The 13,843-nt window shown below is 35.3% G+C and overlaps 1 protein-coding gene across 1 annotated transcript in view; it reads left to right on the forward strand.

Annotated features, from left to right (window-relative positions):
- The window catches only part of USH2A (usherin), a 682,897-nt gene that overhangs the window by 125,018 nt on the left and 544,036 nt on the right, over positions 1-13,843 (forward strand). The window contains exons 11-12 of the mRNA XM_032422367.1: positions 4,583-4,778; positions 8,436-9,077. Coding sequence (XP_032278258.1) covers positions 4,583-4,778; positions 8,436-9,077 — 838 coding nt within the window. The remainder of the gene's footprint in view (positions 1-4,582; positions 4,779-8,435; positions 9,078-13,843) is intronic.

Below are 13,843 nucleotides of genomic sequence, written 5' to 3' on the forward strand. Positions count from 1 at the left end.
GTATTCTAGAAGGGTGAAAAAAAGTTTGACTATCAGTCATTTGATGAATTTACTGTATTTGTTCGATACCAGTGTGAAATATACATAGTAATCATCATACTTTATCTTTACCAAGCACTTACTATGATCTAGAGATGATACTAGATACTTTTATTTTAATAATCTCGGTTAATCCTGACAACAGATGTAATATAATCATGCTCATTTTATAGATAAATAAACGAAGATTTAGGTAGACATAGGGGGCAGAGTATAGTTTATACTGTGACTAGTAATTATGCTACATCCAAATGATTAAGGAACTTACACCATTTAGTTGAGACAGAATAGGAATGAGTGTTAAATTCTAAGGCACGATGGTATAGTGCATAAACATGCAGGATTGCAACCATACATAAAGCCCTTGGTTTCCATTTAGGCTAGGCCTTGGAAAAGTCACTTAATTTTCCTTTGGATATTATTATGCCTCACAGGATTATTTGTTAATAAATAGGAAAAAATACATAAAACATTGTAGCACTCTGCCTGCAATATTATAAGTGTCACTATGTATCAGGCATCTTGTTGGATCCATAGGTGATAGAAAGGTGCACAAGGTTATGGCCCTTTGGTTGCTGAGCCATACATTACACTGGGAAGAGGTATTTTCAAAGAGGCATATAGTAATTATAAGTTAGACACTAGAAAATTACAGGATGGTATAATGTAGCAATAAAATGCTATAGGATAACAGAAGAAGGAAACATGCCTTAACTTGGGAGGAACTCAGTATTGGAAAAGGCTAGAAATGCGTAGATATCAACCGAAGGAGAGGCCATAATGCCCAGTGAGTCAGGGCCTGCACTTGACTTTTACCTTCCCTTGAGTTATCAATGTGGATGCCTGTGCTTTGTCCCCCCTTTAAGCAAATAAACATGCTGTTATTTCTTCCATTTCAAAACTCTTTTGATCCCTATTTCTCTCCAGAACCCTCTTTATGGATCTTTCCTCTACCCACATTTAGTCCCCTGGTGATACTTAACTTCAAAGGTTGTCAATACACAGGAAATGCTCAAGTGAATTCCACACTTTAATTTTCAATTAAATACTCAGTACCTAGCAGATATCTCAATTTAATGTGTCCCGAACTGATCTCCTGATTTCCCTCCAAATCTGCTTCATTCGTAGCCTTTCCCATCTTAGTTAATGGCAACTCTATTCTTCCGGTTGTTCATGTCAAAAGCCATAATCATTTTTGAATTTTCTTTCTTTTAGCAGCTATGTATAATTTGCCAGCAAATCATGTTGACTCTATCTTCAAAAAATATCCGTAATCTTTTATTCTGCCTATATTTAATATTCTGCCTGTATTTAATAATTTAATAAAGATAAAATAATTTAATAATTAATACTGAATAATTCCTTTGCTTATATTGCCTGTTCCATCCTTTGGATTTAGTCTGGACCAATGGCCTTCTGGGTCTCCTGCTCAACTGTTAGCCTGAGACGTTCCACGTACTTCTGAATCTTTATCTCCTTGATCCCATGCCTTGCATTGTTGTTGCTATTGTTTGTTTACTTTTTTATCTGCTGGAGTTCTATCACCAACTAGCTTCCTGAGAGAGGGAGTTATAGTTTTTAAATCCTTCCAAACCTGAAAAATGTCATTATTCTTTCCTCACTGATAACTGATAGTTTGACCTGGTATTGAATTCTAGATTGGCAAATAATTTTGCTCATAATTTGGAAGTTATGATATAGTGTTCTGGGTTACAATAAGAATTGAGAATACTTCAGTGATAGTCTATAGTTCTTTTATGTGGGATTTATTGTTTCTGGAAATTTTTGTCCCTTTTGTTTATTTCCAACATTTGAATACTTAATGGGATTGTACGTGATTTTGCCTCTCCCCCCCCCTTAATTTTGCTAGCACATGGTGAATGCTTTTAATCTGTAGCTTCATGTCTGGAAAAATGTTTATTTTGTATTAATTCTTTGGTAATTTCCTCCCTCATGTTTTTTTCTACTTTTGTCCATCTGGAAATGCTCTATTTTTATTTTGTTTTTCATTTCTATCCTTATTATTCTTTCTCAAGAATTTTCTCAGCTTTCTCTTCCAATCTTCTTACTGAGATTTTTATTTTGCCTAATGTATTCCTTCCTTCACAGATTGTTTCTTTCTTAAGGCTTTTGTTTTCTATATTTTTTAGTGAATACTTTTACCTTATCTTTCTGGGGATAATAATTACAGGATTGTATTTATGTATGTATATATATATTTATTTATATTGAAGTATAATTGACATACAATGTTACATTAGTTTCAGGTGTATAACATAGTGATTTGACAGCTCTATACATTATGCTGTTCTCACCACAAATGTAGCTACTGTCTGTCACCACAGAATGCTATTATAGTACTATAGACTATATTCCCTGTGTTGTACCTTTCATCCCATGATTTATTCAGGTCTGTATTATTTAATTGGGTTAGTGTAAAAGTATTCTACCAAAGAGCATAGAAACAGAAAAATGTTGCATCTGACTTTGGAAGTGTATTTTTAAAGGGGAAAAGCACACCCTTTTCACTTTTTACTTCTTGGTAGACAGGAATTGGTCTTAGAGTTTAAGTACATTTATATGCCATCATATAAATGAAGCTGGGGGTGTCTTGGTGGCTCAGTTGGTTGAGCATCCGACTCTTGATTTTTGCTCAGGTCATGATCTCAGGGTCCTGGGACAGAGCCCTGTGTCAGACTCCATGCTCAATGGGGAGTCTACTTGAGGATTATCTCTCTCCCTCTCCCTCTGCCCCTCCATGAGCATGCTCTCTCTCTCTCAAATAAAAATAAATATTTTAAAAAATAAATGAAGCTGAGTTGTACAGATGTAAATTTATATTTTCAGGTGCATTTTAAGAAACTGATTAAAATGACAACTTTTCATAAAACTACAAAGCCTTTATCACTTATTTTTAAGCCACATTTTAAGGTATAGCTCATTTAAAGAAAGTATAATTTATATGTGTTATACAAACTTTTAGGTTAAAGAAATGGTAATAAAATCATATTATCTTATTTGCAGCAGAGTGTATAATCAGAGACCTAGTAGATTTTCATGACTATATATAACACATACCCACCAATAAATGTCACTTATTTTCGCAGACCAAATCAAATCTCTGTCTTGAGTAATGATCTGCATTATATGGGACTGGGTAAGAATAGGGGTGGGGAAGTAGCTGGGTACAAAGAGATCATTCATGGTCTTTGCATATCTTTATGGACCTATATGTATCTTTGATATTGAGGTTCATTACTAATCTACAGCTACACCTGGTGCAGGTACACACTTCTATTTTTCAGAGTATTAAACATTTTCATATCGATTATTTTACCCTTAAGTAATGATTCCAGCATATTCCCTATATCTCGGATGAGGAAGAATGAGGCAGTGATAGATTTCTTAAAATTCCTTAATTAAAATACCCTTCTCTACATGTTTGTAACTGAATCCCAACCTGATTTTTTTGAGTATACCTGCGATTAAAGGTAAATCAAGCCATGCCTTTCTACATGTAGGTTACTTCCCTGTGTGACAACCCTGCACAATTGTGGAGAGCTAGATTCAGTTCATGTAAAAGGAAATCAGCGGGAGAAATGCCAGTGACTTTATAGGAGATTTTGATTTGATGTCTACATTGGCATCTCTTTTTCAAGTCCTAAGTTATTTTTAAATTTCTCATATTAGTTTCACATTTTATATGCATATGTTCCCTTCTGAAAAGTTTAGGCTCTTAATTATCTTTTTTTTAACCAACATGGTATTATTTATATATATAGTAGATAAGCATTATATATTTTGTGTATTTCATTCTCAAACAGGAGTTTGAAAAAGAAAAATACTCCTTTATTCAGCTCTTATTTTACTTGACAGTGCTCTGAAACAAATAATTATTTTTGCATTTTTTACCATAATATAAATCAGCTAAATATACTTAATGTGACTAAGTCATGTTACAAATGAACCATAAATATGCTGAAATATTCCTAAAAGCAGATTTTTTTTTTTTTTAAGTTTTCAGGGTCCGTATCTGTAGGCCCAAATGGTTCTGTTAACAAGGAACTTTATTTTAAACATTGTGAAGACCTTGACAGGATGATATTACTATAGAAAGATCTGTCCTTAATTTAAGCACCATGTATCAAGCAAGTTTGGGTCAAAGAGTTAGTAGATGAGGGGAGCAAAAAACAGAGAGGTGAAATTGTGAGACTAAATTAACTGCCGGCTCTTTTCTATTTTCAATCTCCACAGGACTATATTTGATTTCTTTCTCTGGTGCTCAGTGCTTAATTCCACGTTTCCCTTTTAGTCCCACGCTACTGACTTCTTTGGGGTTTATTTTCATTCCGTTCTATATATTCACCCTGCCGAAGCTTCCCATGTTTTGTGTCAGGAGGAAACGTACCTTATTACCTTCTTGTCTGTTTAAAGTTTTTTTTTTTTTTTCCCTCCCTCCCTCCCTTCCTGTCTTGTACCTAATGAGCAAATTATCTAAAAATAGATATGTTCATCATTCTACAAAATGTTGTATCTCCTCTAGATTGGAGGCCAGTGTAATTGTAAGAGACATGTGTCTGGCAGACAATGCAATCAGTGCCAAAATGGATTCTACAATCTACAAGAGTCGGATCCTGATGGCTGTAGCTCTTGTAACTGCAGCACCTCTGGGACAGTGGATGGAGATACTACCTGTCACCAAAATTCAGGCCAGTGCAAGTGCAAAGCAAACGTTATTGGTATGTGTAATACAAAAGTTTACAGTCACATCTCTATTACCATCTGGAATCAAATTCTCTATTTGATTTCTTAACTGAAGAGTAAAGCAAATTTCCTTGCTCAAGGCAGGCTGGAAAAAAAAAAACAATTTGGATGAAATTAACTGTCTAAAAATGATTAAATTAATAATTCTATCAAACTACAGCTTGAAGCTTCGTTTAATCAACCCTTTAGAAGTTTCTTTATTCTGTAGATGCCTTAGTTCACATGGTCCCATACTAATAAGTCATAGAAAAATATAATTTGCTTACTGCATAGATGTTTCTTTTAGAAAATTAGCACTTTTTCAAAATGTTTTACACTTAATGAGTTCTAAGCAAATCATTTCCATGCTAGTTTTCTTAATAGACCAAAATAAATGGATTTTTTTCAAAATGTTCTGTGCTACAGTGTCCTTTGTGATAAATCTTTCCATTTTTTTCCTATTATATTTCTTTGAACTGTTCCTATGAAATGCAAAATAAGTCAACATAATTCCACAGATCATGTATATTGGTAGGGTTAGTTATAAAGGGCCACATAATTTTAATTTTGTAATTCGGTGCCAAGCTGATTATAATAAACAGCTACCTTCGGTGTTATTTATCATTTTTTTTTTTTTTTTATACAGGACCTGCTTTTTTGTTTGTTACTCCCACAGGTATTTTTCAGAAATTAGATTTGATTATAGCAATTTATTACATCCAGCATTTTTGAGGGGAACCACAGCCACATAAGGACAAAATTTATCAAGTGCCCAAAATGCACTCACTATGTACATAATGCACTTTGAAATGTTGATCTATGAGAATATTATGAGAGGAAAGTTTCCTGATGAAGTGAGTCTTGTATTTTAACTGAACATGTCTTGGTTCACATAGGAAGTTTAAAAAAGACCTTTATCTTTCTATTGTCATTCAAGACACCAAGTCTTCCGTGGTTTTTCTAACACTAGCCTGAACCTTATAATAATGAAAACATGCCTGGCAGTCACACACACACACAAATGCATACATACAGATACGCATACAGATGAACATATTCTGAATACTATTTTCATTTCTGTGCTGTAAGTCTAAAGCTAATTCTTTATCTTTTCTATAGGTGTATATATATATATATACTTCATTTTATACAATTCAGCCAGACAAGCATTTCATTTTAATTTATTAAAAAAAATATGGACATGGTTAATGGTATGACACAAGATTTCTCTGGTTTAAAGAAAGATTATATCAAAATCTTTAACATAACTTGCCCTTATGCATTTCAAGCATACAAAAACTAACTTTTTGGAAAAAAGAATGAGTAACTTGTAAAGAGCAGCATATCCTTTTTTATAGGTGTTATCTGTGATGCTAAATGAATTCCAAGACCTTAGAATTCAATCTATGTGTCATCCTTTGTTCTTTAATATGATATATATTTTAAACTCATGATCTGAAAACAAAATTTAAGGACAGACCTTTAAAGACAATGAAATGTTTATTTTTCTATAACAATGAAATCTTTCCTCTGATGATTAGATGCCAGAGCTTAAGAAAAGGGGGAAAAGCAAAATTTGCTCTTTATTTAGAATGTGTTATAACTTCCCTGCCATCTATGTGTCTTATTGATCCAGATAGTTTTCTGTAGGAAAATACAAATATATATATTTTTGAGGATTAAATCATCATTTTGATATTATTATTTCTAGAGTTATTTCTGCACATGTAGCATTTTTAATAAAAACGTAAACTTGGTATGTGTATATATAGGTTTCTTTTCCTAATGGGATTAGCCAATACCCTTATTCAATTTTACCTTGTTAATATAAAAAAAAAAAGCCGAAAATACCAGTGTATGTTGTGTACGCTTCAGAAAGCAAACTGTTCGAGTTAACAAAACTGTTAAATCTTACTAATGATTCTATCACCAGTAAAATACATTAGCACCAATAATTTTATTAAAGTAGGTCATTCATCTAGAATAAAAAGGGAGAAGAATGTGAGTTAAATGCCAAGTGTGCTAACTCGCCTGCACTTGTTAACACCGAATGTGATGCCCTGTAGGCCTTCCTGAGTATCGTTAGGAATAGATTGCCTGTCAGGAATATGTATGGCATATTCAAATAAGCACTGCGCATATTTTTAAAACTGATATGATATGAATCCATGTAGACCAATTTTAATAGTTCAAAATGAGTCATAATTCTTGTTAACAATACAGTTATTTTTAAAATTTGCAGCAATAGTGGTCCTTTTTTATTTTCCTTATTGAAATTAAATGATATGCCTTAGGTGAGTCATTCATCACTGTTAAAGAACTTGCCTTCCATTGGAGTTCTTGAATTTTTATCCATATATATACATATATATTATGCATTTCTTTCCAGTTTAAGAAATGCTTTTCTACATATGAGTTCCTGAGTGTGTTTTTGACTGTTATTTTAGGACTAATTTTTTTTTTATTGCGATTATAGCTTGAAATAAATGTTTCCATTGATTCAGCCCCACGTAGTCAGTTATTTAAACTCAACGGGTATGTGGAAACTATCTAAAGGGAGTATTTTGCATCTCAACCTTTACTATTCAAAAATTTGTGTTTTATTCTCTTTCCTTTTAACACTGTCTCTGAAACTAATCTAAGTTGTCAGAGATTTAAGTTTAGGTGATAACATATTTTTCTCTGTTTGTGAAATGTATATATGTACTCCTTTAAATAGAAGTAATGTAACAGCAGAATTTACTTAGTGTTTAAAGAGGAATATCCTGAATCACACAATATGACAAGCAATGTGATTGCTTTATGAGCCAAGGAGAGCATAATTTATACTAATTGAGAATAATAAAATATAGGGGCATATAAAAGCATTGAAACAAAAATTGCTCTGGATAAGTTTTATTTATATTAATTATTTAAAGGTGTGATATTCAGAAGCATATATACTGTTACATAAAAAGAGCTATCAGCTTAATATTTTGTTAAACATTATAGTACATGTCATCTGATTTCTAGGTTAATAAGTAATATGGTAATACGTAATTCTGTGTAGCTTTGAAAATTTATTTCACTGTCTATTCTCTTACATGAACATTTTGTTAACATAAAATGATTAAAAATAATAATTTTAATATTTGTTAAAGAGGAAAAGAGCTCCAGTATGTATAACAGAAGCAACATTTCTAGTAAGCATTTCTCTGTATGTTAAGTAATAAAATTTCATAAAGCACGTTACAGAAATAAAGTTATATATGACTGCCAAAGTAAGTGTTGTTATTGTATTTTGAGTATATGACCAGGACTCTATGGCATCAGCTGGGAGAAAACACTTAATTTTGTGTCTGCATTATTTTTTTTTTTTAAAGATTTTATTTATTTATTTGAGAGAGAGAGAGAGAGACTGAGGAGAGAGAGAGCATGAGCAGGGCAGAGGGAGAGAGACAAGCAGACTCCAGGCTGAGCCGGGAGCCTGACACGGGGCTCAATCCCAGGACCCTGGGATCATGACCCAAGCCGAGGGCAGCCACCCAACCGACTGAGCCCCCCAGGGGCCCCTTGTGTCCGCATTAAATGTTGGCAGCAGCGTTGTTTGTCTTGAAAGTGTGAAGTAGAGTCATGTTCACGTTTTCACTTTTTAAAACAAATTTTATCTTCAGGGCTTCGATGTGATCGTTGCAATTTTGGATTTAAATTCCTCCAAAGTTTTAATGATGATGGATGTGAGCCCTGCCGGTGCAACCTCCACGGCTCAGTGAGCAAACACTGCAATCCTCTTTCTGGGCAGTGTGAGTGCAAGAAAGAAGCCAAAGGACTTCAGTGTGACACCTGCAGAGAACACTTTTACGGGTTGGACATCACCAGTTGTAAGGCCTGTGACTGTGACACGGATGGATCCCTCTCTGGGACCGTCTGTGATGCTAAGACAGGGCAGTGCATCTGCAAGCCCAGAGTTGGAGGGAGACGGTGCAATGAATGTTTGGAGGGATACTTCTACCTCCAGCAAAATAATTCTTTCCTCTGTCTGCCTTGTAACTGTGATAAGGCTGGGACAGTAAATGGCTCTCTGCTGTGTGACAAATCAACAGGACAATGTCCCTGCAAATTAGGAGTAACAGGTCTTCACTGTAATCAGTGTGCACCTCACAGGTACAACCTGACCAGTGGCAATTCTCAAGGCTGCCAGATGTGTGAGTGTGACTCCTTGGGGACAGTACCTGGGATCACTTGTGACCCAATCAGTGGCCAGTGCCTGTGTTTGCCTAATCGGCAAGGAAGGAGGTGTAATCAGTGTCAGTCAGGTAAGAGAGAAATGTGTTACGTGTTTAGTGGACAATGACTTTCCTTTCATTATCCCATATTGGATGATTCCTCTTTGTTTTGGGCTTGGGACTTCTAAAAAATTTACTTCCAACAACACTGTTGTATTTATATTATCAACAAATACAGATATAACTATTTAATATGTTCAAGATTATTTGGTGTATCGGTCTGTGTTGCTATATTTGGGATGACCCTTTAGAGGAGTCCCAGCCAATCAGACATTTTATAATTGAGACTAACTTATATTTAATTTCTCAACTTGAAGTAAATCCCCTTCTAATAACCGAACAAAGTCTAAACAAAGTCTAATAAAAGCAAGAATAAATTTTGCTTCCCAGAGAAAGGAAAACTTGGGTTAATTATTTATACCATGACAAATATTCAGATGATGAACTGATTTTCTGAATAAAGCTAACCAAATGTTTTTACTAAATGGGCTATATGTTTTGGCATCATATAGGGGCATCTAGAATTATTTTTAAATGCCATAAAATTAGCAAAATAGACTACTGTTTAGTCTCACTGTACCCATCTTTTTATGTGTTTGCCAACTAGAAGAAAGATGGACCCTATCCATGGCTTTCTCCTTGCCTTTATATGACCTAAGTAAAACAATATATTTTCTTTATAATAAAACCATCATAATGTCATGATGAATATACATGTTTATTAGTTGTTTAACAGCTGTGTGGTTGTTCTGTCTATGCAACCAGCACTGAGTTATCTGAGCCGGTATAAAGGAGCATGGTGCCAAAAAGGAGATTTGCTTGTCAGAAATGGGTAAGACGGAAGTCCTGTTTGTCATGACAAGGAATTCAGTTTAGGACTGAGCCATACCTTTCCTTTCACATTGGTCAGTGGGACAAGTAAATCCAAAGGGATGGGTGGGATGGAGCTGAAGAATAATTAATTCTTTTTGAGATATATGTATCAGAAAATAATTTGAACTGGCTTCAACATAAATGGGGGCTATGTTATCACTGGCTGTCCCACAAAACCTGATATGGAGCAATGCAGTCAGAATTCAGGAATTAGAAATCTCCCATTGATACATATCCATTAATTCAACCATTCAGTCATTTCCATATCCCCCCCCTCTCTTTTTCTCCCTCTTTCTTTTTTTTTTTTTTTTTTTTTTTTTTTTTTTTTTTTTTTTTTGACTGAGAGAATGAGAGAGAGAGAGAGAGCACATGAGAGGGGGGAGGGTCAGAGGGAGAAGCAGACTCCCTGCCGAGCAGGGAGCCCGATGCGGGACTCGATCCAGGGACTCCAGGATCATGACCTGAGCCGAAGGCAGTCGCTTAACCAACTGAGCCACCCAGGCGCCCTTCTCCCTCTTTCTCTCTCTCTCCCTCTTTCTCTCTCTCTCCCTCTTTCTCTTGAAGGACACACTCTGCTTCTGTCTCCCTCTCTGCATGGTTAAATGTCTATCCCATTACAGTTCTAGCAATACAGAGACTTATTAGCTACTTTGTGGTTACAATTCCAAGAAGGAAATTCTAATTGACTCAGTTTTGTTAGGGTAGCTATGTCTGAGCCAATTCACTATGGCCAGGAGTATCAGGATCATATAAATCATGACTTCTAGGAACCACTACTTAAGGTAGGAGCAAGGTGGTAAGGATCCCAGAGAACAGGATAATTACTAAGGGCTATGCAGATGGCCTACGTGACTACTATAATATATTGCACTCTTTTGGCTTCAGAATCATGTTCCCAAATTTTCAATCACTTTTTTTTTTATATCCCAAGATGATACTTTTTCTCTTTTACTATTTATTAATATCTCTAATTTTGGAAATAAGGCACTCAGTCTCCTGCACAAATAACCATGATTTATATATCCTTCTTCCTAAATAAACCAGCCAAAGCTAATAGATCAAATGTTATATCCTTTTGAGTGATTATCTATTGTGAAGCTTATTGAGTGTTTTGTTCTGACTAGGATGTAGCTATGCAACAGAACTGGAGATCAACTGGCTCAGATCAGAATGGGAGGATCAGGGGTTTGGATCCTCCTGTGAGTTGATATATTCAGTAGAAGAAAAAAGAAACAGATTTCTTGAGTATATTTCTTTTTTTTTTTCCTGAGTATATTTCTATTGGAGGGTTTTGATTCCTAGAAATATCTGAGAGATTCCTACAAAACTAATTAAAGGCAATTTTTTCAAGAAAGGAAATGTAATCAAATCATATTATATGGCGTAGCTGTGAAATAGATTTATATAGTCAGTCAATCTCTGAATATTGATTTAACCAAATAAAGGGATTATTGAGGAAGCACATAAAAAGCTGAATACTCATCCTCTGTTGTAGAAAGACAGTAATCTAAATTTTCAAGGTTGAGAGGGAACAATATATGGATGTTATAGAGATATACAGAAATAAAAGCCAGATGAAGGTGGTTGCTGTGGACAGGGAGATTCCTGGAAGAAGGACAGAGCAGTGGACTGCTGTTATTTGCTGTGAATCTTTAAATTCTATTTGATTTTTAAAACTATCTGCATGTAAATTTTGATTAAAATACCAATTAAATTTAAAAATTAAAATATTGGAAAATCATACTCAATCTTTTTCTTCCCCCGATGGTCTCCTCTGTCTCCCTCTGGCCCCTTTCTTTTTGGGGTTTATCTCAGATAACATTGGTTTTCTAGGAGAGTAATATCTTAGTGTCTATTTGTCTAAGCACAGTTGTCACGAAACTCCGCTCCAAAGGTTAATGGCAAATTGTCCTGCCTTTTGAGGAAAATATAGAATGGGATCATCCCTATTAATGAAAATAATTATCACATTTAAGATATTCTTGTATTTTACTTATTTATGTAGTCGCTCATTTCCCTTGTTAGAGTTTCAGTATCTTGAGAGCAAGGATTATATTATTGAACTTGTGTAGCCACAATACTACTGTAATTCCTTGTACATTGCATGCACTCAGTAAGTGGTTTAACTGAACACACTGAGAAATAATCAGGAGTTTTAAGAAGAGTATCTGTGTTAGGGTTCTCCAGAGAAACAGAACCAATAGGAGATGTGTATATACATCAGCTATACTGAGAATTTCTTTCATATATCTCCACTGTTGGATCCCATTTCCTGAATCCTATGTGTTATTTTTTCTTATTTTATATATGTATTTGGTAGTACACTCTAGGAGCTTGTGAGAAAGAGTACAGGGAAGAAAGTTTTTTTTTTTTTTTTAGAATTTTGAATGTCTGCAAATAACTTTATTCCACACTCACAACTATTTGAAATTTTACCATTATATAGAATCATTTTCACTCAAAAAAATTATTTCACCATTATCTTCTTGCAGAGCCAATTAGATTCTTTTACCCCTTTCTTTCTTTCCTTCTTCCCTCCCTTCCTCCCTCCCTTTCTTTTTCCTTTTCTCTTCTCTTCTTTCTTACATTCTAGAAGCTTCTACTATTTCTATATCCCTCATTTCTGACAATTTCATGATGATGTGCTTTTGTTAAATAATTTTTCTGTGCACTCAGTGGGCCCTTTTGTCTGTAGATTCTTGTATTCTGGGAAAACCTATAATACACCTTTACAACAATATCTAGACTAGTGTTTGACCAAACAACTGACACCAGAACTACCCAAGTTGACACATGAAATCACCCATTACAGGCACCTTATATATAATCCCTGCATTCGCTGCAGCACTTTGTCGCTGCATATGCTGAACCCATGCACTCTCTGGTTTAACTTCTAAAGAGAAAACTCGCCTTCTCTCAAAATGCAAGAGGGAAAATCTTCTGGTTGTGGAGGGGATTAACTATTCCTCACACCTGACTTCAGAAACCTCTGGAATCTTCAATTCCAGACCTTTCTTTCTAGACTTAAACCACCTGAATCAATCAGTTTACTGTTGGCTGCTCCACGGCAAGTGCTTAGCTTTTACTTGTGGACATCTGCCATTGACCTTCATCTCCTCTTCTTTCTTTTCTTTTATTTCATTTTTGGGGATTTCAGAAGGGAAAAATTGTTTGACTCTGCTTAGCTGAAATGTTGTCCTAGTAGTTTCTGAGTTGTAATCTTTTCAGCTAAATCCTTGCCACTCTCCTCTGATTCCCCTCTGTTCCTACAACCCTTATCTCTTTTATCAAAATCAGTCTTGTTGTTTTTCCTTTCAAATAGATCCAGAACTGGTCCACTTTTTACCACCCCACTCACCCATTTTCATCTTTCTTCTGGACTGGCTGAGAAGCCTCCTAAACTTCCTTTCTCCTCTTTATTCTTCTCGAGTCATTCCTTAATGCACAGCCAAAGGGGATGCTGTTCAAACTTTAGTCAGACTGTATCACTCCATCCTCCACTGCCTTCCCATCATTGCAGGTAAAAAACATGGCCCACATGAACTGTAACACCCACGATCCTTCTCTGACCTCATTTCCAGGAGTCTTTAGATCATTTGTTCCTTTCCAGCCTATAGGTCTAACTGCTGTTCTTCACGTTCTTCAGTGCTCTGTCTTGGGCACATAGAGCAGTGTCTCCCTAGTGCATACTCCATCTGTGTTTCTTGAAATAATAAATAATTACATTTAAAAATTACCCCAGGGGCGGGGCACCTGGGTGCTGCAGTCGATTAAGCATCTGACTCTTGATTTTGGCTCAGGTCATGATCTCAGAGTTGTGAGATCAAACCCAACCACGGGCCTTGTGCTGGGTGTGGAGCCTGCTTCAGATTCTCTCTCTCTTCCTCTCCCTCTGCCCCCTCCTAACTTGCACTCTCTCTCTC

This window comes from Phoca vitulina, unplaced genomic scaffold (genome assembly GCF_004348235.1).
Source record: "Phoca vitulina isolate PV1807 unplaced genomic scaffold, GSC_HSeal_1.0 scaffold26, whole genome shotgun sequence".
Classification (NCBI taxonomy): domain Eukaryota; kingdom Metazoa; phylum Chordata; class Mammalia; order Carnivora; family Phocidae; genus Phoca; species Phoca vitulina.